Raw genomic sequence first — 26,341 nt, forward strand, 5'->3', positions numbered from 1 at the left:
TGGTTTCCATACTCATTTGGGCTGGGAGGTATGGGTGTCCCACTGGCTGGTTGTTAAAGTCATTGTTTCAGTAATTGTACTAGAGTTATTACTTTCTTTATTTATATCTTTGCCCCAAGCATGTGCATTGTTAGAGCTCCTATTGCTGTTGTACTTTGTTTTATGCCATATATTTAATTGATTCGTTTTCTTTTTTAACAGTTTAATTAATAAAATTAAAACAGTTAATTAGCAATTTAATTAACACAATTAAATAGTTAATGGCACAGTTAAATAGTTAATGTATTTAATTCCTCCCTCCGCATCATATCATTATTATTTGGCAGAATCTTGGCGAGATTTTCTATGGCTGACACCTAAGGGTGGTTCCTCTTGGTTTATGTTTCTGCAGGGGAGATTCAGATGTTTCCTGGGGTAGAGAAATGCCTTGTAATGCCTCTTTTAATGTTTAAAGGGAGATTTATTTAATCTGAAGTGGGAAAATCAAATGACAGTTGACTATGAGGCAAAGCTCAGTTGAGATATGTTCTCCTTTGAGCCTAGTTCAAATTTGCTAAGTCTATCTCGATGCAGTTTTCTTATAATATAGAAGTGCTTTGTCATTATCTTCTTCAATCATGGTTTTTCAACTTTCAGTCTTGTCTATAGCCTTGGGATTTCCTGATGCTTTTTGTCTGAGTTCTAACCAGCTTTAAACCCCACTTAGCTTTTGGAGATCAACCACATGGGCTAGAACTGGTATGACATACATACTGTATCTTAACTCAGCTTCTGGATTATTATCAATTAAACTGAGAATAGATACCTTGAGAAAAGTGTAAATAAATTGCTGGAACAAGTCACATGTAGACCAACTGGATTTCATCAGCCCTGCCCATGTATTTGTAAGATTAAATGTGTGTCATAAGAACTAGAACTTGGAAATAAAAAGAAAACTAAAACTGGCCATCATGCTTATTTGTTTATTTTCCAAAATCCACATCTACTAAAGTATCAATTTTACAAAACAACCCACAGATGTTCACAAATTCATCTTATTTCTCAGCCTTGTTTTCACACTTTGATGGATGGACTGTACTTCTATAGATGGAGTGCAATTGTTTCTGAATTGTTTTTCTTCCCCAAATATCAGTGATCCAAGGATGTGTTGAAAGAACGGTGTGGTTGGGTCCTACAAACTTCCCATGCTTCACTAACCTGCCATGTGAGGGCCATTTGCAAATGTATATTCATCTCACATGTTGCAGATCTTTGGATTAAGATATGACTAAATTTGTGGGATTGTGAGACATCTTTCTTGTTGTGCTTCTTGTGAAGTTTGACCAGCCCTTCAGGGCAGGGTGCTCTGTGGCAAATAAAGAAGAGCTTTAAGGCATCTTGATTTGTTTGTTTGTCAGAGAAACAAGAAGAAAGGATGAATAACTACGTAAGCACATAAAAATCTGCCGGCATACAGAGTTGTAAATCAGACCGGATGTATGTGTCCAGTAGATGTGAGTATGTGTTTGTATTTACTTACAATGCTATGTAGAGAAATTTGGTGACTATACTTTTACATAGCTTTGTTTCTGAATCTTATTATTTGAGTCTATTTTACCAATTTGTGCCACCCTCAAAAGGACAAAAGGCTTGCTTTCTGTGAATACAATATGTAAATGGAGCTTCAGAGGGCTTGCTTTGCAATTCATTTATTCTACAACTAAAGGAAGGGACAAAAAGCTACGCTGAATGCAGAAGCCAGAACCACCCATGTGAGTTTTCATGTGAACCCACCCACCAACCCATTGCAGCTTCTGAGATTTCACTAGCATTTCCCACAGTTTTCAAGGTGAACTTTGCACCTGCATAAGCTAAGAACTTTCATGACTATCAAAATGCAACTGGACCTTTGAAGGAACTGAATTTTGCATCTTTCTGTCTTGGAAAATGTGCTCTCAGAAATACAAACTATATATAGACAGGGGTGGGAGTCAGCCAGTTTGGGCGAACTGGATGTTATTTTAATCTGGTTCGCCAAACCGGTTGTTCCAAGGACTGGCTGATCCCAACCACCCCCTCCCAGGAGTCTCCACGTGGCCCATTTTAGATGCTAGGTAAGTGCAGGGCATGCACGGAGGCTCTGGGAGGGCAAAAAACGGGCCTACTGGAAGTCCAGAAACAGGCCTATTTCTGGCTTCTGGAGGGCCTCTGGAGCCCAGGGGAGGCCACTTTTGCTCTTCTGGTGGCTCGAGGAAAGTCTCTGGAGCCTGGGGAGGGCAAAAAATGAGCCTGCCAGAAGTACCAGAAGACTGAAAATGGGCCCATTTCTGGACTCCAGAGGGCCTCCGGTACCTGGGAAGGCCATTTCTGCCCTCCCTCTGGAGAAAGCCTCCAGAGCCTGGGGAAGGCGAAAATGCCCCCACTGCCATGGTGCAAGAGGCCAAGTAGGCCACACACCCATGGCCCCACTGAGCAACCGGACAGGGAACCGGTAGCTGAAAATTTTCAATCCCACCCTGTATATAGATGTAATTTTATTGATTAGGTAAGTCCCCCCCCAACACTGATTTTGCCCATTCTATCTAATCCTGTATGGATTCCACGTAATTGGCAGGGTAGAGACCCACATGTCCACTGTCAGTTATTCCTTTGCACCAGCCTTGCTCGTCTTCCTCTTCCACTTTGATGAGAATTTCTCCTGAAAAGAAAAAGCACGGAAGGATCTCATAAATTATTACAGATAATGGGAAGGGTGAAATAGTTTGAGACAATAAACTGATCTGCCATAATGTCCACAACTTCCATAGATACCATGTAGTTATCAACTTACAACAGTTCGTTTAGTGACTGTTCGAAATTGCAATGGCACTGAAAAAAGTGACTAATGACCGTTTTTCACACTTACGTGTAAAGAAACGTATGATCATTGCAGCATTCCCGTGATCACCTGATCAAAATTCAGATGCTTGGCAACTAAGTGATATTTATGATGATTGCAGTGTCTTGAGATCACCTTTTGCAACCTTCCGACAAGCGAATCCCACTCTGCATATAGATGGGGAAGCTTAACAACTGTGTTACAAACTTAACAACTGCAGTGATTCACTTAACAACTATGGCAAGAAAGGTCGTAAAATGGGACAAAATTCACTTAACAAATGTCTCACTTAGCAACAGAAATTTTGGACTGAATTGCGGTTATAAGTCGAGGACTACCTGTTTTAGAGAATGGTTTAGTACATATTCTAAAATAATTCTAGGATTTCTAGGTTGCTTTTCAGATTTTTTTCCCCCAAGATGGTTTCCAAAAGTGAAAACCTTTTAAATATTTATTAATGTTATTGTAAGAAACTGTAAAGTTGAAGATATGTATAAAACAGATACATAAAACAGTATTGCTATTAATACTACCCTTGTTTTGGTATTGTTACATTTAGAATTTGTAAGACTGTTAATATGATTCTGGGTTGATGTCTGTGCTGGGAATGCATTTGTTTTTTCTTGGCTATATTCCCAGCGATTAATTTAGAATCTATTAAAGCAAAAAAGGTGGATTGTGCAAGCATGGAGATTTATCAAAAGAATTAACATATAGTGCTGGAAGAAAAACTGTACAAGCAATGATTTAGAGCAGGGGTCTCCAACCTTGGCAACTTGAAGACTTGTGGGTTCCATCTCCCAGAATTCCTCAGCCAGCTTTGCTTTGCTGGCTGAGGAATTCTGGGAGTTGAAGTCCACAAGTCTTCAAGTTGCCAAGGTTGGAGACCCCTGATTTAGAGCAATGAATTTTTGTTTTTTTTAAACAAAAGATCAAGATAAAATATTTTTTGATGGTAATATTTTTTTTAAATTTTTGTTTATTACATCCTTTTTCAGGCCCATCTTCCTATCTGCATTTTATTAACATGAATTTTAAGTAAAAGAATACACACACACACACACACACACACACACTCATAATTTCAAAGCCACTCATCTCATCTCAAGTTTTAACACGTCAAAAACAAGCAGTTATAATATACCTATGATATATTTTTGTTAACTAAAAGCAGGCTGAAATCAATCCGATTTCAGAATTGTCTTTCCCATCCTTCCCAACTCTTCAGATCTGGTGGATTGCCACTTCCTCAATTCCCAATTCAGGTTAGATATTGCTTAAGGGAGCCAGCATGCCCACCAGTTTCAATTATGCCTACGAGTAGGCAACTGTAGCTAAACTTGTTGTTCTTGTGGTGTTACAATACTTTCACAATAGCATTATGGTTGCTGGCTAGCCATGCCTTTGTTCAGAAGATTGCTTGTTAATGGCCCAGAGTCTTGATGTTTCCTTAAGGAAAAGTAATGTTTGGGGAAGATCTCTTGAGAATCAGCCCCCACAGCTTTGAGAAAATGAGACAATGTGCCTTGCTGAGCCTTAATGAGTAAGAGGATGAAATGATGTGTATGCATGAGTCTATGTTCTGGAACAAGAGACAGGGATGTCAGTTAGTTGAGGCCTGAAGTACCTTGGAGATCTGGTATACAGTAACAGCTCTGACGCTGGAAGAAGTAGGCATGATGTTTGCCTTCTATGTTTGGTTTGTAAGGCATCTGTCTTGTTCATAAATATTACTGGCAGTCCTCGACTTATGACCACAACTGAATCCAAAATTTCTGTTGCTAAGGAAGTCATAAGTGAGTTTTGCCCCATTTTATGACCTTTCTTTCCACATTTATTAAGTGAATCACTGCCGTTGTTCAGTAAGTAACACAGTAGTTAAGGTGAATCTGGTTTCCCCATTAACTTGGCTTGCTAGAGGTTGCAAAAGGTGATCACAAGACTCAGGGACACTGTAACCATTGTAAACATGAGTCAGTTGCCAAAGTCCGAATTTTGACCACATGACCATGAGGATGCTGCAACAGTTGTAAGTGCGAAAAACAGTTGTAAGTCACTTTTTCCAGGGCCCTTGTGACTTCAAACATCACTAAATGAACCTGTATTAGTGTTGCCCTCTGCACACAAAAAGGAGAAGATCCTTGGTCATGGTCTCCTGACCGAAGGAACTTAGCTACTCTGCTGATCGGCCACAATTGGACAAAGGGGAACAGGTTTCCCATTAGAATCAGCACAAATAAATATTCAATAGGGCTGTGAGGCAAGAAGGAGGAATACTTTAATCTTACCTGCCTTATGCAAATCCAAACTAAAATTCCTACTGCCAACTGTAGTGAAGATAAAGCACTTTTCCGTACTGCAAAGGTGGGAATGGATAAAGTTTAAGTCTAGCCTGTCTCCCAAGAATACTAATGATGAATTGGCTGCCCCCTTCCCCTGCCACCTCTCTCAGTCTTAGCAGTAGGTCCCCAGGCTGAGTGGAACTGAAGAGAAGGAGGGAGTCAAGTCTTTACCCATCCAGTGGACAACTAAGGAGAAACATAGGTTGAGGCTAGTGAAAAAGAGATAGCTCCTCTTTTCTCCTGCATTTATTTATTTGCTTGTTTGTTTATTTATGATTTGATTTGTATGCTGCCCATCTCGTCTAGATGGTATGAAGCAGATGTCTCCAACATTGGCCAATTTAAGACTTGTGGACTTTAACTCAAGTTGAAGTCCACAAGTCTTAAAATGGCGAAGGTTGGAGATCCCTGGTATCCCTGGATGACTTTAAAAGGGAGAATCTCAGATGGAGCAATTACCATGAAAAGATAGCTCAGCCACAGAAGGGGAAATGGTGTGGGAGATGTTTCAAATGGGACTCTCCTTAGTTTTCTGGAAATTAAAGAAGGGGAGAATACTTTCATCTCGCAAGATTCTTCTAATGTAGCATCACAATAGAGAGCCAGTTTAGAGTAGTGATTAAGGCACTGGGCCAGCTGGATGACCTTGGGCCAATCGTACCTTTTCAGCCCCAGGAAGCACGTAATGACATACCACTTCTGAAATCTTGCAAAGAAAATTGCAGGGACTAGTCCAGGCGGTTGGTTAGCATCAACAATGACTCAAAGGGCACAAAAAACAAATCAAAACCAAAACCAAAACACCTTACAATAAAGCTAGAACTAGCACTCCTGGTTGTGTGTCTTGTCTGGATAAAATTGTAGGCTTAATACCACTCTATTCAACCCTGGCTGAAATAACTTCTGACAGACAGGAGCCCATCTTTGCTCTAATCTTCCATCAAAACTCACTGGTTACCCAGCCTCAACCCATTCAAGTACATTGGCTGGTATGTTTAGTGGGACAGAAGGAAACCAAAGTCAGTAGAACCCTCCATGTCCTTTCCTTAGTTCACTGTAAACAAGGATGCCATTTAATGGCATTCTTCTATGACAGAATAACATTCAACAGTGGGACAACAACTGTTACGCTAGTATCGTTTTCTGTCATCTGAAGAGTTGGTAGATAGCACTGTATCTAAGTTGCATGGAGCACCCTTGGGAAGAGGCAGGACTATTCTCAGTTAATCCTGACCACTTTGGTATAGGACAGGGATGTCAAACTCAAGGCCCGTAGGCTGCATCTGGCCCGCGGGGTACTTAAATCTGACCTGCAGGGCCGGCCTGGAAATAAAAGGACCAGCCTGCAATGCCTGTGCTGGGCAAAACAGGAGGTGGAAGGGCAGTTTTTGCCCCCCATGGCCTCCTGCCACTCTGGCCCACTGCTGCTTGGCTTTCCCACAGCCTGCGCATCTGGGTCACCTACCTCCCGCTGCATCTCTGTCTCTGTCTGCTGCCAGAATCGCCAGGCGAAGACTAGCCTCCCATGGCTGCTGGCACTGCGGCCCATCACTGCTTGGCTTTCCCACAGCCCACGCAGCATGTCCAGATCACCTGCGCCTCTGCCTCTGTCTGCTGCTTGCACAGGTACTCAGCTGTGTTGTGCAGGCTGCAGCCAGATACCGTCAGATCTGTGTGCTTGCATCTTCCTATGGTGGCCACGCCCACCCCCATTCACTATGGCTTACTTTTGGGGAGGGCTTATATTAAGTGCATGCATAAAAAAATAGGATGGGGCTTATAATCCAAAACGAAATGAATGGAATTATATAGATGGCAAGAGTAGGGAAATTGGAGTCCATTTAAGGAGGTTGGAACAGATTCATATCCATTTTAATATCAGCCAGTCTCTATGGAGATGAGACTTTCTTTGACGAATGATGTTTTTTGGAAGGATTATGAAGATAACACTCACCTGCCTTGAAACTCAGCTCATCTGCTTCCTGGCCAATATAATCGTACACAGCACGAACCCGCTGTCCTGCTATTGGTGCAGGTGCTGGCTTGGGGCTGTAGAAAGGAGGGAGAATGTGACTATAAGTGACCTTGTTCAACCGTTGCTTATGATACCTACCCTGGTCTTTCTGCATATCATACAAGAAGCTAAAGCAATATACATGGTAAGCCACATTATGTGTTGTTATATTATAGCTTAATGTGAAGTATAAAGAAGATCTGATACTGACTTATTGAAGATCACCAAGTGAATTTCATGGCCAAATGGAGATATTTGGATTTCTGTGAATCATCAATGTTAGCATCTGGTCATTTCTTTGCTTTATCATGTGAGTGATAATCATAAATGTAGGAACTAACAAAGGACTGAAGATCTATAAATACCGGTAGTTAAAGAGATTCTGAAATTTGGATGACCTGCTAGCTAGTTGAACTTTCTTAAGGATTCCATAAAAATACAGGAACTGTTTTTCCAAGATGAGATTCCGGGAAGAGGAAGTTAGAGATTCTAGATAGTCCTTAACTTATGGACCACACACATTGGGATCACTGCAAAGGAAGGTGGTTATTAAGTGAATCATGCCCAATTTTACAATCTTTGTTGCAATCTTTACATTATTAAGTGAACATTGCAGTTGGTAAGCAAATCATGTGATCCTTAAGCAAATTTGGCTTCCTCCATTGACTTTGCTTGTCAGAAGTTGGCTAAGAAAGTTGCAAGTGGTATTCACATAACTTTGAGATGCTGCAATCATCATAAATATATGCTAGTTGCCAAATGCCTGAATTTTGAATACCTGACCACAAAGATTCTGTAATGATTTTGTGAGAACTTCTTGTCACTTTTTTTTCCAGTTCCGTTGTAACTTTGAACAGGCACCAAACAAATGATTGTAAGTTGAGAACTACTTATAATTTCTTTGTTTCAAGAAGTCTTGGCTTGTTGGTCTGCAAGAGAGATGGATCACCATGTCCCTGAGAACAGATTCAATGTCACTGGGCCTAAAAAAACCAGGAAGTGGGTAAAATTGTGACAGACTCCTTAGTTAGTCTTCTGAGGGGTAATTTTATCTACATTCTAATTCTGTACCTCTGTCTCTTTATTTGCTTGGGTTACTTACGAATTACAAGCAGAGCTCAGCTTCATAGAACTGCTTATAGTTTCATAAGGTTAAATCCATGATGGCGAACCTAGGTCTGTGGACACACAAACCGTCACCCTAGGTCAGTTCCACCATGCATGTGCATGCACCTCCCGCCAGCCAGATGATTTTCGGGTCTGCTGTGCATGTGGGAGACGCGTGTGCATGCACAGGTGCGAGGAGTGCAGCACGCCCCTCCTTCTGTGGCCTGTTTTTGGTCCCAGGAGGTTTCAGGGAAGCCTGCTAGGTCCAAAATGGGATGCGGGGGTGTCCCGCATGCATGTGCAGGAGTGGGGGGAGCACGGGGGAGATTGCATTGTGTGTGTGTGGGTACGTGCGTGTGCGCTGTCGTGCACACGCTTTTGGCACCTGAGGAAAAAAAAGGTTAGCCATCACTGGGTTAAATCATAGTAATTGGACCAACATTTATTAAAACTGAGACTTTTGGCCTGAATGACTGAATCTTTATTTACAAACTGCTTGCAGTGAAACTTGCAAATCTTTCTTTTATTGTCTTCATCAATTTTTTTAAAAAACTCCTTGCATGGTTATTACATTATTGGGTTTGTAATCTCTCATTTTATGTTCCAAAACTGTTTGGGCCTAGTAATCTTGCTAAGAGGGGAAGTGCTTATTCCTGGAAAAAATGGTTCCTGTCTTAGTATAAATTGAGAACAAGTTTAATTTTGAAGTTAGCATTTTATTCCTTCTAGCTTCGTACTCCTATATTGGTAGCCCTCGATTTATGATTGATTGCTTAGCAACTGTTCAAAGTCACGACGGCCTCTGCCAAAACCTGTTTATGACCTGGATGCAAAATTCTGATGTTCGTTCCCACCCACCCCCGGCATCAATCACATGGCTGCATTTTGATTGTTTGGCAACTCATCCACACTGATGTCCTGTGTTCACCCAACCATAATTTAAAATCATTTTTCTGGGAACTGGAGTTTACTTTTTGTTTCTGGCAAAAACTGCCCCATAGCGAACAATGGATTCACTTAATGACCTCAATGTTCACTTAATAACCACCATAAAAATGTTGTAAAATCAGGTTTGGTCATGACTCACTTTCCGATTGTCACAATTTATGACTGCAGTTGCAGGACTCCATTATGGTTGTGACTCAAGGACTACCTGTACTTTGCAAGTGCTGTTGACATGGTTAAGCAGAGAGAATATATTATAGCTCTATAATTTCAGGGCTGCGTTACAAAGTAGATATCGCTCTCTTAAGTAAAGGAGCAACATTACTCTTCAAATATTCCTTGATCCTGAAAGCAAACTTAGAGTCACAATTCTTTGGAAAGTAAAGTTATTTTTTTAGTAAAACATAAACTTTCAAAATAACTTACTGCAGAAAAATAATCAGCACAAATTTCTAAAATGGCTATAGAACATTTGGTTGTATTATGAAATAGTTAAGCTTAACCTGAATGTTTTTTAAATAAAGGGTTATAAAATGCCACAACCTGAAAAATGCCTTCCAAATAAAACTAAATCCCAACCAGAAGTATTGTCTTCTTGTCATCACTCATGTTATAATAACAACACAGCAACTAAATCTCTTTTGTCTTTAATTATTACATCCTTTGCTCACATGTGAGAAGGTACCTTCCCACTTCCACTCGTACCTATCAATGATAAATGGATAATATGAGAGAATATGATGCAACAGGCTGACTGGGGGAATTCTGGGAGTTGAAGTCCACAAAATCATTGGAGTAGACTTATCAGTCAAGGAGAGTCTGACTCATTTTTTGGGTGTGTGTGTGTGTGTGTGTGTGATGAAATTCAACAGTTTCACAACTACTAAACCCAAACCACATACGCATATTGGGTGAATCCAACCATTCTGTTTTGTATACTGTGCTTTATGGTTCAGCATTGAGTTTAAACTCAGCCAAATGTGGCTTATTTGATAATGATTAAGCAAATCATAGGTTGGTGTTATGCCTTAATCAGATAAGTACCGTAAGTGGCTGTAGGCAAATCACCCTTTCTTAATTTCAGGCTTCCTGCTGCTGTCATGTACACTAACTTTACGAGGTTACAAGAATTCAGTAGAAGAGTGTCTTAATCACTAAGAACATAAAGACTACCCTATTGTATCACACCACAATTTTCCAGTGGTCAGCCAGATGTCTCTGAAATCCTTGTTCCTCCCTCTCCCCATTGTTCCTCTGATCCCCCCCCCAAGATAAGGTAGTTGATAGAGGCCCAAAGACTTTTAAAACCATCCAAATCTGTGGTTATCACTGTATCTCAGTGACAGCCATATATTTTAATTATATGGTCTATAAAGAAGCCCATGCTTCTTTCTGTTCTAAATATAAATCTAAAGTTTCACTGGATGATCCCTGATCCTAATGTTTAAGAGTTAGGGTTTTCCTATGCCACATGTGAATCTCCTCTTTTCAAGTTCAAATATTCCAGTTTTTTCTTGCAGGAAGAATGTTTGATCCCCCAGATCATATGGGAGTTCATTTTTACACTTTTTTTTAACTTACTGTATCCTTTTTAAACCTGGCAGACGGACTATATATGGTATTTCAACTGTAAACGTTAACAGATTTGTGTTATTGTATTACAATGTTGGCAATTTTCAGTCCTTTTTCTTGCTGATGGAATTCGATTTTTTTTTACCAACGTTACACACTGAATTGATGTTTTCACCAAGTATTGAGGCCAATATCCTTTTTCAGTTAGTCATAAGCAACTTAAATCATCTCTGGATTTATGCAAAGTTAGGATTTTCTGCTCCACTGGGGCATTGCATTATACTTGCTTAAACTGGACTATAGTTGCCATTTGACTATTCAATCACGTCATAATTATTTCCAGTCTTCACCATCTTGTTTCTAATCATATCTGCAAACCTGGGCAGCTTGTAGCTCTCTCAAAATCATTCCAGCTCCTGTTCCCTCCTCCCCTCCAATCGGGAAAAGTGTCCATCCATTTCTATTCTGTGCTTTCTGATTTTGAACCAATTAGCAATCCTTGAAAGGAGAAGTCCTCTTATCCTGGGAAGATGAAGTTTATTGAGTTCGGAGGATGGACACTATAAGATTCACATTGTCCAACATTATTTTACTGTTTTAGCTCTTTCACTGATTTTAGAGAGTGAGAAGGAAGAGAAAGGTGGAGATACAACTCACCAGCTCTGGGAGGGGGAGATGCTGCAGGCTGTCACATTCTCTGGTTCTTTAGTTTTCTGGATCTTCATTTGTGGCTGATCATGATCAGGACTCCAATCCTGGGTGGCAGGAGAGGAGAGGAAGAAAACGTGAAATCTGAATTTGGATTGCATCCCATTCAGAATAAAAAAGAAGAAGCAAAGTTGAAAGCGGTTAGGAATCGAAAGGGCAGCCTTGCAAAAGGCAGAACTTTGTTGATGCTGATACCTTTTCGGGTAGTTGGATCTGTCAGTCACTCGCAGGAAGTCTCTAATCACCACAGCACAAAAAGCATTATAATATTTTGGAGATAAGTGAAGTGGATTTTCCATCAAGAGATTATCTCAAGAGATGGATGGTAGCTAGTCCAAGAAGAAAAATAAAATCTGCCCTTCTAAAAAAGTATTGAAAAATGTATGGGAACTTTAATAAAGTAACACAATGAGAAAAATTTTCATCAAAACCTGCTTGCAATTTGTTTAGTAGGTTTTTTTAGTGCAATTTTTAATACAATTTTTAGTATTATTTTGCAATTTTCCTCTTGACCTGTATTTGTAGAATACAGATAGACCTCAACTTACCACCATTTGTTTAGTGACTGTTCAGTTAAGAAGATGCTGGGGAAAGTGATTTACAACTGCTGCTTGAACTTATGACTGTCACAGTGTCCCCATGGTGACATGATCAAAATTTGGACACTTGGCAACTGTGATATATTTACGACAGTGTCCCAGGGTCATGTGACTGCCATTTGCAACTTCCCCAATCAGCTTCCGACAAACAAATTCAATAGTGGAAGCTGGATTCACTTAACAACTATGCAATTCACTTAATGACCCTGCAAAAAAAGGTCACAAAATTGGGCACAACTCACTTAATGACTGCCTCATTGAGCAATGGAAGTTCTGCTCTCAATTATGGCTGTAAATTGAGAACTACCTGTAGTCACTATTTCTCAAAAGCCGTTAATAACTCTCAAAAAACAATTAATCAGTGGAATGGCTTGCCTCTGGAAGTTGTGGCTGCTCAGTGCTTAGAAGTTTTAAGTAGAGATAGGATAGCAATTTGTCTAGAATGGTATAAAGCAGTGTTGATAAAACTTTTTGGCACCGAGTGCCGAAATGGGAGTGCGCGTACATGCGGGGAAGTGCTGGAGGCCGGAAGAGCAACTCCCTGATGTGCGCGCACGGGAGCGCCGGAAAATATAAGAGCAGCTCCCTGGCACTAAGCTTCCAGTTTCCGACATGCACATGCGCGCTGGTCACCTGGTCTTACGGTTTCTGGCACGCATGCATGCGCTGAGACCAGCTGGCCGGTGCATATGCGCTCGCCGGAAACCAGAAGCTCAACTTCCCCGCGTGTGCATGCACGCCAGGGAACTACTCTTCCGGTTTCTGGTGCTCCCGTGCGCACAAAGACCAGCTGACCAATGCGCATGTGCATGCCGGAAGAAGAGCAATGGGCAACAGCTGGTGTGCCTGGAGAGATGGTTCTGCGTGCCACTTCCGGCACACATGCCATAGGTTCGCCATCACAGGTATTTATTTTATTTTATTTTTATTTATTTTATTGTTTATATTTATATACCGCCCTATCTCCCAAAGGACTCAGGGCGGTTTACAGGCATTTAAAAGCAAGAAATACAATAAATACAATTCTAAAAACAATTAAAAAACTTATTCAAAAGCCTTAATTAAAAATATAAAAATTAAAACCCAAGATAAAACCCATAAACTAAAATCTAACTCAGTCCTGCGCAATTAAATAGATATGTTTTAAGCTCGCGGAAGGTCCAAGGTCCGGAAGCTGACGAAGTCCTGGGGCAGTTCATTCCAGAGGGTGGGAGCCCCACAGAGAAGGCCCTTCCTGGGCGCCGCCAGACGACATTGCCTCGCTGACGGCACCCTGAGGAGTCCCTCTGTGAGAGCGCACGGGTCGGTGAGAGGTATTCGTAGCAGCAGGCGGTCCCAGATAACCCGCCCTATGCCATGGAGCGCTTTAAAGGTGGTCACCAAAACCTTGAAGCGCACCGGAAGGCCACAGGCAGCCAGTGCAGTCTGCGAGGATAGGTGTTATACGGAGCCACGAGGCTCCTCTATCACCCGCGCAGCCGCATTCTGGACTAACTGCAGCCTCCGGATGCCCTTCAAGGGAGCCCCATGTAGAGAGCATTGCAGTAATCCAGGCGAGACGTCACGAGTGCGTGGGTGACTGTGCACAGGGCATCCCGGTCCAGAAAGGCGCAACTGGCGCACCAGGCTAACCTGGTAAACGCTCTCCTGGAGACGGCCGTCAAATGATCTTCCAAAGACAGCCGCTCATCCAGGAGGACGCCTAAGTTGCGCACCCTCCATCGGGGCCAATGACTCGCCACCGATGGTCAGCCGCATGATTTAGCTGACTGTGCGGGATGCCGGCATCCACAGCCACTCTGTCTTGGAGGATTGAGCTTGAGCCTGTTTCTCCCCATCCAGACCCGTACAGCCTCCAGACACCGGGACAGCACTTGATAGCTTCGTTGGGGTGGTCCGCGTGGAAAGGTACAGCTGGGTGTCATCCGCATACAGCTGATACCTCACGCCGAAACCACTGATGATCTCACCCAGCGGCTTCATGTAGATGTTAAACAGAAGGGGCGAGAGGATCGACCCCTGCGGCACCCCACAAGTGGGGCGCCTCGGGGGCGGCCTCTGCCCCCCTGTCAACACCGACTGCGACCGGTCGGAGAGATAGGAGGAGAACCACCGATAAACGGTGCCTCCCACTCCCAATCCCTCCAGCCGGCGCAGCAGGATACCATGGTCGATGGTATCGAAAGCCGCTGAGAGGTCTAATAGGACCAGGGCAGAGGAACAACCCCTATCCCTGGCCCTCCAGAGATCATCCTGCGACCAAAGCCGTCTCTGTGCTGTAACCGGGCCGGAAACCGGACTGGAGCAGGTCTAGATAGGCGGTTTCATCCAGGTGCAGGGAAACTGATATGCCACCATACTCTCTACAACCTTCGCGAGCGGGTTGGAGACTGGACGATAATTACCTAAAACAGCCGGGTCCATGGAAGGCTTCTTAAGGAGGGGTCTCACCACCACCTCTTTCAAGGCGGCCGGAAAGACACCCTCCACCAAAGAAGCGATCGTAATCGCCTGGAGCCAGCCTCGTGTCACCTCCTGAGTGGCCAGCACCAGCCAGGAGGGCACGGGTCCAGTAAACACGTGGTGGCATTCAGTCTACTCAACAACCTGTCCATGTCCTCGGAGCCACAGGGTCAAACTCATCCCAGACAATGTCACCAAGACCACCCTCGGACGCCTCACCTGAGTCACTGCAATCTTGGTCCAACCCGTCCCGGAGCTGAGCGATTTTATCGTATAGATAACCGTTAAACTCCTCAGCACGTCCCTGCAGCGGGTCATCCCGCTCCCCTGGTGAAGAAGGGCAGGTCACCCGGAACAGGGCGGCTGGGCGGTTATCTGCCGGCGCAATGAGGGAGGAGGCGTAGCAACGCCGCTTCCCTCAATGCCACTAGGTAAGTCCTTGTATAGGACTTCACTAGTGTCCGATCAGCCTCTGAGCGGCTAGACCTCCAGGAACTCTCTAGGCGTCTTCTCCGCGCTTCATCCCCTCAGCTCCTCGGAGAACCAGGGGCGGTTGGGACCTGCGCCGGGTCAGAGGCCGCAAAGGCACGACACGATCTAAGGCCCCCGCCGCGGCCCGTTCCCAGGCCGCAACAAGTTCCTCAGACGTGCCGTGAGCCAGACCCTCAGGGAATGGCCCAAGCTCCGTCCGGAACCTCTCCGGGTCCATCAGGCGCCTGGGACGGAACCAACGCATCGGCTCCGTCTCCCTGCGGTGTTGGGTGGCGGTCAGAAAGTCTAGGCGAAGGAGAGAGTGATCTGACCATGACAAAGGTTCGGTGACTATTTCCTTTAAGTCCAGATCTCTCGACCACTGACCAGAGACAAAAATCAAATCGAGTGTACCACCCCCGGTGTGGGTAGGGCCATCAACTACTTGCGTCAGGTCTAAGGCCGTCATGGAAGCCATGAACTCCCGAGCTGCTGTCGATGACGAGCCGGAAGAAGGCAAGTTAAAGTCCCCCATGACTAAAAGTCTGGGGGTTTCAACTGCCACCCCAGCAAGCACCTCCAGGAGCTCGGGCAGGGCAGCTGTCACGTAGCAAGGAGCCAGGTACGCGACCAGCAAGCCCATCTGACATCTATGGCCCCACTTCACAAGGAGGGATTCACACCCGACAATCTGAGGTACAGTGGTCTCCCTCGGCTCCAGACTCTCTCTAATCACAACCGCCACCCCCCCACCCCTACCCTGGGCTCTCGGCTGATGAAATGCACGGAAACCTGGTGGGCACATCTGCACCAGGGGCACGCCCCCTTCTGCGCCCAACCAGGTTTCCGTAATGCCTATAAAGTCCGCGGCACCCCCCTGACTAAGGTCGAAAATTAGGGGGCCCTTATTGGCCACGGACCGTGCATTACATAACATCAGCCGAAGGCCCAGGCTCTGAGGGTCTTGGCTATCCGGGGAACGGGAGAAGTCTGGGGGCTCGGGGCGCGCGATCGCCTGCAAATATCGAGCGCGCGCCCCCTTAACACGATCCGAGCCCCCGCTTCCGCCAAATCTGCCCCCTCCCCCAACCGTGCAAATAAGGCCACCCTCCACCAATGGAACCTGAACTCCCCATAACCTTGGACCTATTAGCTCACCGCCACGAGCATGCGAGAACTGATACCCCACCCGGCGGGTTTCCCCCAACACCCGCCCTACCCCTCCCACCCCTTAAAAATGCCCTATCTAAAAACCCCCAAAGGCTCTTCCTCTTCGCATGCCACCTCTGTGGATCCCAAGATCCGTCATTGAGGCCGGCCCTTGGTAATAAAACGGGCCATTCCTGCGAGGCGGGGGCACCTCGCAGGCGCAAGAGTTCCTGTACCGAATAACATAGGCGAATCGTGAAATAATACTACTTCGCTAGGGGAAAACAGTCGCCGGGAGATGATCATTGTCCAGGATGGCAGAATATTAGTCCATAGTGCTTCACACGGATACCCATCGTCCGATGGTGGCTAATAATGATAATAAATAGGCTAAAGATGGAAAGATGGAAAAAATAGCCCAGTCCAAAAATCCATGGGGGAAAACGAGGTGGGTGGGTAGATCTTCTACCACCCTCGGCACTGTCTACAGCTGTTCCTGGGTATATCCACTGCTAGATCTCAAATCGGTCTCCAAGTCTCTTCCACAATAATTCCAAAGAGCAATCCTGGCCAAAGGTCCCAAAAGGCCAGATAAGTGCAGATGACAGTGCACAAATAATAGTGAGAGAAACAGGTCTCAAATGGTCGAGACACCTCCCATAATCACCACGCCAATTCCCTTCATTAAGATGGTTCCCTTCGTTAAGATGGTTAAGATGGTTCAAAGATAAAAATCCTCAGGCAAGCCCCAGGCGAGCCCCACATTCCAAAGGCCTGGCCACTCCTCAGATCCAGGGCCTTTCCCAGAAGCCGGGCCAGGCACCTCTGAGGAAGGCCGGCCAGATGTAATAGGCCGTAAATCCCGGATACGGCATAAGTGGGGTAAAAACGTCCTCAGAGCCCCTCCCTGCAGGGAAGGCAGTGGGAAAGCCGGCAACGGAAAAGCCGGTAGTGGAGAAGCCGGTGAAGTCATAACCCCCTTCGTCCCGAAATAACCAGGCTGGGGGGAGAAAACGTACCCAAAGTAGCCAGCGCTCAGCAATCGCAGTCCACAGGCCATGATGGACTGACAGGCCTACGATCCGCGACTGCGGCCTCGCCCCGCACCACGGCCCAGGAAATGGCCGCGTTCGCCGCTCCTCACCCGGCCTCGCTCTCGGCAGCCGTGTCACCGAAAAGGCCCGCAGACCTCTCCCACGGCTGCCGAGAAGCTGGCAAAGCGGGCCGGGGGGTACAGACTGCGGCGTCGCCCCGCACCACGGCCCAGGAAATGGCCGCCGTTCGCCGCTCCCTCACCCGGCCTCGCTCTCGGCAGCCGTGTCACCGAAAAGGCCCGCAGACCTCTCCCACGGCTGCCCGGGAGCTGGCAAAGCGGGCCGGGGGGTACAGACTGCGCGCCGCCCGCACCACGGCCCAGGAAATGGCCGCCGTCGCCGCTCCTCACCCGGCCTCGCCTCGGCAGCCGTGTCACCAAAGGCCCGCAGACCTCTCCCACGGCTGCCGAGAAGCTGGCAAAGCGGGCCGGGGGGTACAGGCGGCTCGGCTAGCCGTCTGGGTAATGCCATCCCGCGTCGATCATCCCGTCGGCGGCTCCGTTCACCTAGCGAGCCGCCATCTTGCGCATGCGCAGAGCCAGGTATAAAGTCTCCTGATTGAGTAGGGTATTGGACTAGAAGACCTCCAAGATCCCTTCCAAATCTGTTATTCTGTATTCCATATAAACAGATTCCTGAAGCCTTCCTTCAACCAGGCCCCATTTGCCAGACTATACAAAACCCTAGAGAAGAGTGTAGCTGTAGGAATTCTTGGACTATCAAAACTTAGGTGTCTTTTATATTTCATTTGGTGCCAATAATTTTTTTTACAGAAAATCCTATAATTTATCTTGAAAGAAATAAAAAGGTAAATAGCATAATTAATTAAATCAGACTATCAGCCTGAAAGGTCTGAAGATTCCTAAACCAAACTGTGGGGTTTATCTATAATTTTTAATTCATAATCTAATTTTTATGGCACTAAGCCAGAATTGTTAAGAGGTGTAAGTGGGATGTTAAATGAAAGCAAAAATCTTTACTTCTCTCAAGATATTTCTGGTAACTTGTCAAAAAAAGGACGAAGGAGATTACTGTTGTCATCAAACAATCTGAAATATTTCCCTAGCTATCAGCTGAATTGTTTTGTCAAAACAACGGTTGGCTGTCAGCCTGAAGGCTCTTAAGAGAAAGAGCCTTCTTTTATTTCTGAGGGGAAAAAACAACTTGGAGAAGTGAGAGTATCTAGATTTAGAATAAACTAAACAGTGGGTTTTTTTTTTCTCACTGGAAACTACAGGTAGAACTTGATTTATGAAGATAATTGAGCCCCAAAGTTCTGTTCCTGAGACATTTGTTAAGTGAGTTTTGCCCCATTTTATGACCTGTCTTGTCACAGTTGTTAAGTGAATCTCTGCAATTGTTAAGTCGGTGGCGAGTCATTGGCCCCGATGGAGAGGGTGCGCAACTTAGGCGTCCTCCTGGATGAACGGCTGTCTCTAGAAGATCATTTGACGGCCGTCTCCAGGAGAGCGTTCTACCAGGTTCGCCTGGTGCGCCAGTTGCGCCCCTTTCTGGACCGGGAGGCCCTATGCACGGTCACTCACGCTCTCGTGACGCTCGCCTGGATTACTGCAACGCCTCACATGGGGCTTCCCTTGAAGGGCATCCGGAGGCTGCAGTTAGTCCAGAATGCGGCTGCGCGGGTGATAGATGGAGCCCCTCGTGGCTCCCGTATAACACCCATCCTGCGCAGGCTGCACTGGCTACCTGTGGCCTTCCGGGTGCGCTTCAAGGTTTTGGTGACCACCTTTAAAGCGCTCCATGGCATAGGGCCGGGTTATCTACGGGACCGCCTACTGCGACCAGATACCTCTCACCGACCCGTGCGCTCTCACAGAGAGGGACTCCTCAGGGTGCCGTCAGCTAGGCAGTGTCGTTTGGCGACGCCCAGGGGAAGGGCCTTCTCTGTGGGGGCTCCCACCCTCTGGAACGAACTCCCCCCAGGACTCTGTCAACTTCCTGACCTTCGAACCTTCCGTCGCGAGCTCAAGACACATTTATTCATCTGTGCAGGACTGGCTTAGATTTTAAATTTAGAGGGGTTTTAAATTGATTTTAATATTTATTTTTTATATTTATATTTCTATTTTTAATAATTCAGGCGCTAGAATAAGTTTTTTAAGGATTATTTTAATTTGTATATTGATGTTTTATATGCCTGTGAACCGCCCTGAGTCCTTTGGGAGATAGGGCGGTATATAAATTCGAATAATAAATAAATAAAAATAAATAAAGTTAGTAACATGGTTGTTAAGCAAATCTGGCTTCCCCGTTGACTTAGCTTAGGTAAAGGTAAAGGTTCCCCTTGCACATACATGCTAATCGTTACCGACTCTAGGGGGTGGTGCTCATCTCCGTTTCAAAGCCGAAGAGCCAGCGCTGTCCAAAGACGTCTCCGTGGTCATGTGGCCGGCATGACTCAATTATTAAAATTAATTATTAAAATTAAAAATTAATTAATTATTATTAAAATAAAAAAGCTCATTAAAAGGCTGCAAAAAGTGATCACACGACCCCAAGACACTGCAGGCGCCATAAATGTGAGTCCGTTGCCAAATGTCTGAATTTTGATCCCATGACCATGGGGATGCCGCAACGGTCATAAGTGTGTAAAATGATCAAACAGTATTCAGTGTTGTTGTAACTTTGAATGATCACTAAATGAACTGTTATAAGTCTAGGACCACCTGAATTACTATGGTGAGACATTTTTCTATATGTGCATAAATGGAAACAAGAAGGATTCTGAGAACATGCAACATGCTCTTCTCCTACCATTGAAGAAGAAATGCTCCCCACCTCAAATTTTGGCCAGTTCATGGGCATTCCTGGGCCATTTCGGTTATGCCACCACTTAAGATCCTCTTGGTCATTTATGTCCTCAATGGCCTGATGCAAGTCACTATAAACAGCTTGGACACTGAAGAAAAGGAGAAATAAAGATGAGAAGATTATCACACATACAAGCATGCACACATGCACAAAATATTCCCACTTAGGAGCAATGTGTACAAAACAAGTCTAACCGAGGATGCTGCCCTCAAGGCGTTTACAACATTGTGAAATTGATTTACAGGTTTTTACAGGATGTACTGAGTTGCAACATTCTACTGTGCTTTCCAACCATTAAAAAATATATATCCAAGAGAGAAAGATTGAACAGCCTTATGTTCGGATTGATAGCGCAACCTGGTGCTTTTCAGGAAAATTGGCTACAAGGCAAGGCAGGTTGCAGTTTTAGCAGCTAGATTGCAGGATGTAGAAAATGGGTGGAGGGCGAATGGTGGTACATATTTAAGGAAGAGATAAGATTTACCTTGGAGAGATGCTAAGATATAGTTTAACTAGCTCCTGTTTTAAAGGTCAGGCCATGAGATGGGGGAATAGTGTAGAATGGAGACTTTCTTAGTAGAATTGGTGGAGGCAAGAACAGCTTAGGCATTGATTATCATGGAGAGAACCTCTCTGTAGTCTCTAAGGAGAATGGAACGATGTGCCATGGCCAACTCGCTCCAACTGACTCACCCCGACTGATTCACCCTGGCCGTCTTCCTGCAACCGACTCACCAGGCCAACTTCCTGTGCCCAACTTGCCATAGGAGAACTCACATAGGACAATTCAACATGGGATAACTCAACAGAGGGACAAAAGAGGGACAAGTGACTCAATCTCTGGCTTACTCTAGCCTCGAGGACATTTAACTTGGGAAGGCTCAAACCTAAAGTTGTCCTAGACTCATCATTAAGAGTTGGGCTTGATGGTGCATTATCAATCACATAATCAACTAGCAGTGAGGTTTCATCTGAGAAGTTTCATCTATGAGAAGCTGAGAAATTGGGAGAGATAGCTCAAAAATAAGAAGTTTGGATGAGAGGGAAAGGAAAAGGGGAAATGGAAGACTTACCTAAGCCTTAACACCAAGAGATTTAGGACAATTCGCCACAGCTGGCTCACTGTGGCTGACTTGTGCCAACCATCTCACCCCAGCTGACTCATCCCAGCCAATACACTTCAGCCAATTCACAACGGGACAGCTCACTGTGGGACAATTCGATGTGGGATAACTCAAGAGAGGGACAGGAGAATTGCAGGGGGCCTTATCTTGCTTTAGGTTTGAACCTTCTCAAGTTAGAAGTCCTTGAGGCTGGGGTGAGCCAAAGCGTGGGGTCACCTGTCTCACTTATTCCTCTCTTGAATTATCTTGTGTTGGATTGTTCCACGGCGAGATGTCCCATGATGAATGGGCTGCAAAAAGCTGTCCCAAGGAGAGTTGCCCACAGAGGGTCAGCCACGGCAAGATGGCCAGGGTAAGTTGGACATGTCAAGTTGTCCCATTTCAACACTAAGTGTCTAGCTGCAGGAAACATGGGCAGAGACAATTACGGTAGAGTGAGTAGATTTCAGAAGGGTTGGGGAAGGGGAGCTGTTTAGTTCTGGGCAGGTCATTCAATAGTTCAGTATAACATTCATGTGCTTATAAATTGTTGCCTAATAATATTAGTAAAAGCTGTAGAACATTGACAATTGTGATCAGTAACCCCAAAGAGTTTCTCTATTAGTGGAAAGTTCAGGGCAGCTGTGATGAGATTATATTCTATAGGGTAGGCGGTGGGAAAGGAGTTGTTGAACCCAGGACTGGCGCCAAAATTGTAGCTAGGATTATAATAGCATTATAGTATCCATCTGGAAGCATCCTCTGACTACCTAACTGTAAATCAATTACAAGTTCTTTTGTGAAATGAGGCATTCTGGTAAAAAAGGAAGAGAACATCTATGGTATAGCTGCCTGTGGAGAGATAGATTCAAGGGAATAAAGGAAGCATCAGGTCATCTGGTGATCAAAACAGTCAAGATGATGGTTTGACTGTATAATTAAAGTTGGCATCTTGACTTTTTTGATCCCTCCTCAATGGTCACCCTTGGCTTTATTCCTCCATCTAATGGCAAATGGCAGTACTGCACATCTGGAGGAGTGGCCTTTCATCCCTTTTTAGCCAGTAATCCATATCTGGCATCCATGAGGATAGAGAGAGTAGATCATTGTTTCTCAACCTTAGAAACTTTAAGATGTGTGGACTTCAACTCCCAGAATTCTGCAGTCAGGCATGAAATAGATAAATTTCATTTTTAACTAAAAATGTCCCTAGTGTCCAATAATGGCCATTTTACCGCCCCTTTCAATGAGGAATGGCTTCTTTCATGAGTGGCAATCCAGAAGGCAAAAGGGCAGTGAAGTTTGGAATGTCTGGTAGGCAGAAAGAAGACAAAGACGGACCTCCTTAGCAGATCACGGAATATATCTATAATTATGCAGATCGTGGTTATAATCAGGCAAGATTCTGTCTGTAGGCCAACAACAATAAAGAAAGAACTTTATATGTTATTCTGATGCAAGACTCCATTTTCCACACCTGGGTTCTGCAGTGATGTTTAGACGCCGATGTAGGGCAAAGAAGGCACTTTTGAGGAAGACAATCCGTCTTTGTTCCAGAGCCTGCCCCTGCTCAAACACAGACTCCATTTCTTCTATGTAGCGAGGGCTGCTACGGTCGAGATCCTGTAGGGCCTTCTCATAACGTTCACGGATCTGTTGATGAGAGCCAAGAAAATTCATATGCTTTCAGATTCTCCAATCTTTGGGATACCCATCCCTAAGCATATACTCTCAGATGTTTTGGACAAGGCAATGCTCCTTCAGCTGCCGGCTACTCCTTGTGGCCCGCAGTAACCAGACTGGTTGGTTTTGCTGCATTGCAGAGAGAAGGAGGAAGAAACTCATCTGCTTTGGGGAGCTGAATAAGATTGACCAGGGAACCTGAACTAATGTAGGAGGTAGACAGAGATCAGTGCCGGTGGATGTTAGAATATGTACTCCCACTCAAATCGCATTGTACCACTTTGAATTAAATTACCATTTAATATATATGTTTGTATGTGTCTATAATTGCTGAATGTTTACAAGTTCATGAAATCTCACAAGAAATCTCTTTTGAGATTTCTGAGATCTTGTGCGATCTTGGGATGAGGTTGTCAACACTTCGTAAAATTTGAAGCGATTTTGGTAGGGACACTAACTTTTGTGTGAAATGTTTTATCTCCGATATTTATTATATATACATCATATGTGTAGAATTGTGTCCTTCACATTGTAATATGTGTTTGTAATTTGCTCTTACTGTTCTGCAATTCTGGGTAAAAAACTCTGCACACCCCGCATCTTGATGAGCAAAAAGGCTTGAATTGGCTGACTTGAAACAAAATCTGCAATTCATAATTATTTAATTTTCTTTTTGAACCCAATCCAGAATATTAAAAGGTCACACTGTTCTTCAAACAGATTTTGTTTTTAGTTTGCTGCACTCAGGCAACAACAGTATTGTTCTGCATAATTGCATTTTCAATCAAAGAAAAGGAAAAATGTTTGCTTTAAATCATTGTGGATTTTTTATTCCAGATAAATCCCCAAGTCCCAAACATTACTCAGATATTAGCAAAAGATCTCAATCACTGCTGCACAGTAAAAAAACACTTTACGGATAGACCTCAACTTACAACCCTTGATTTGGCAATTGTTCAAAGTTATAATGGCACTGAAAAAAGTTACAACCAGTCCTCCCACTTATAATAATAGCACTTTGACTTATATACTGCTTTACAGTGCTTTTAGAGCCCTCTCTAAGCGGTTTACAGAGCCAGCATATTGTCCCCAACAATTTGGCTCCTCATTTTACCCACCTCGGAAGGATGGAAGGCTGAGTCAACCTTGAGCATGGTGAGATTTGAACTGCCAAATTGCAGGCAGCTGGCAGTCAGCAGAAGTAGCCTGCAGTACTGCACTCTAACCACTGCGCCACTGAGGCTCTGATTATGATTCTTGTAGCAGCCTCGTGGTCACATGATCAAATTGGACACTTGACAATTAGCATTTATTTACAACAATTGCAGTTTTTTTGGGGGGGTGTCATGTGATCACCATCTGCGATCCTCCCAGCTGGCTTTCAACAAGCAAAGTCAAAGTTGGAAGCAGGATTCATTTAACAACCACCTGAGTAACAGATACAGTGATTTGCTTAATGACTATGGCAAAAAAGGACATAACACTGGGTATGACTAACTTAACTGCTTTGCTTAGGAATGGAATTCTGGTCCCAATTGTGTCCTAAGTCAAAGACCCCCCTATACTGAAGGCACAAGAGAGTGACATGCTCTCTAACCCCACCAGTCAATTGATATATTTGATAAAAGTATCAGGGAACTGCTAGTTCTCTAGATGTTGCTAAAATATAACTCAGAACAACTTGTGTCACTTTGGCCTAAAATGAAGAATGCTGGGAACTGTAGTTCTGTTTCTGCTTTATATTTTAAACAAAATATAAGTAGTCCTTGATTACAACAGTTCATTTAGTGACCATTTGAAGTAACAATGGCAATGAAAAAAGTGACTTATGACTATTTTTCACACTTATGGTCATTGAAGCCTCCCCATGGTCAGACACTTGGCAACTGACTCAAATTTATGATGGTTGAAGTTTCCCGGGGCCACATGATCCCCTTTTGTGACCTTCTGACAACCAAAGTCAATGGGGAAGCCAGATTCACTTAACAACCATGTTAACACCTCTAGTAATTCACTTAACAACTGTGGCAAGAAAGTTCATAACATGGGGGAAAACTCAGTTAACAAATGCCTCACTTAGCAACCAAAATTTTGGACTCAATTGTAGTCATCAATTGAGGACTATCTGTCATGGCCAGCTGATGGTGAAGCTAACAGTAGCATATAATAGATGGACATACCAGCCACAATTTTGGCCGACATAGTTGGCCTATCTGACAAACTGCTCCACCAGCCAGGAGCAACAGAGAGGTATGAAGACTCCCCTACCTTGATGGTTTCTTGGCTACAGCGCTGGCTTTCTTCCCGCAAAGTACGTTGCCGATCTGGAGATACTTCAGCCCCCAATGCTGCTTGAACACCTGACTCCCGCAGTGTGGCGATGTGCTCTTTGCGACAGGCCTTATGATAGAGGGTTTTTGCCTTCTCCACCTGAATGTAGAAGTTGAAGAGGATGAGTAAGAAAGGGATGAAAAGTCAGGACATTTGGGACCCAGTAATCCCAGAAATCCTGCTTCTTAGTTTCCATATACCCTTAATTTATGGAGTCACTGGGAAGGAAATAAGTCTACATAGGCAGCCAATGCTAGCCTCCTACTATTCATCAACTGAGGACTCCATCCAACCTCATTCTATTGCTTCATGTTGGACCTAGTTGGAAAAGAGTAGGGATCAGGGGGAAAGGGAAAGGGAAATTCAAGCTCACAATAAGGATAAACCTGGTTCACCAAGCTTCTTCTGCTTCCTAAACAAATCTAAATTCTTGGATTCTCTTCCTCCATGTCTTCCCTATCTCTACACCAGTGGTCGGCAACCTTAAACACTCAAAGAGCCATTTGGACCCATTTCCCACAGAAAACACTGGGAGCCACAAAACCCTTCCCCTGCCTATTTCCTGAATGGCCACAAAGCTAGCATATATAGTTGAATTAAACATTCTGTTTTCTTCTGAAACTTTTCTTTTCTTGGATTTAACCATGGTTGGCCTACCAGGGGTCGAAAAGCTCAATAAATTGCATCCCAGCAGGTCACACATTGGTGGTTGTGATGCATATTTTGAGCGACAGGGAGCCACAGCAGAGGAATGAAAGAGCCACATCCGGCTCCAGAGCCGCAGGTTGCTGACCTCTGCTCTACAGCTAGAGAATTCCCAAAGGTTCTCCCTACCTTCTTGAGCTTCTTAGTCCAGGGTTTCTGAGCTCGCTGGAAACCATTTTCTAGCTCACAAGTCTCCTTGAAGCCACCAAAGAGCTTGCGGTGGTATGTGTCATGCTGCCAGGATCGGATACGTCCAGTATCCTCAGAGACCAAAGCCCTTTGCATCTCCATGTGTAGTCGGCTTAACCGCTCAGAAGCCCCCAGGAAAGCTTGCCAAGCCCGAAGTAGGGAACCATATACTGGACC

The 26,341-nt window shown here is 44.5% G+C and overlaps 1 protein-coding gene across 5 annotated transcripts in view; it reads right to left on the bottom strand.

The window, feature by feature from the left end:
- Positions 1-946: 946 nt before the first annotated feature.
- The window catches only part of LOC131197696 (protein kinase C and casein kinase substrate in neurons protein 2-like), a 64,674-nt gene continuing 39,279 nt past the window's right edge, over positions 947-26,341 (bottom strand). For all 5 annotated transcript variants that reach the window (XM_058182064.1, XM_058182067.1, XM_058182065.1 and 2 more), the window contains 7 exons: positions 26,105-26,340; positions 25,208-25,369; positions 22,734-22,909; positions 20,121-20,241; positions 11,495-11,592; positions 7,154-7,248; positions 947-2,677 (listed from right to left, as the gene is read on the bottom strand). In XM_058182064.1, the coding sequence (XP_058038047.1) occupies positions 2,562-2,677; positions 7,154-7,248; positions 11,495-11,592; positions 20,121-20,241; positions 22,734-22,909; positions 25,208-25,369; positions 26,105-26,340 (1,004 nt within the window). In that variant the 3' untranslated portion in view covers positions 947-2,561. The remainder of the gene's footprint in view (positions 2,678-7,153; positions 7,249-11,494; positions 11,593-20,120; positions 20,242-22,733; positions 22,910-25,207; positions 25,370-26,104; position 26,341) is intronic.

Source organism: Ahaetulla prasina, chromosome 4, assembly GCF_028640845.1.
Source record: "Ahaetulla prasina isolate Xishuangbanna chromosome 4, ASM2864084v1, whole genome shotgun sequence".
NCBI classification, from domain to species: Eukaryota; Metazoa; Chordata; class Lepidosauria; order Squamata; family Colubridae; genus Ahaetulla; species Ahaetulla prasina.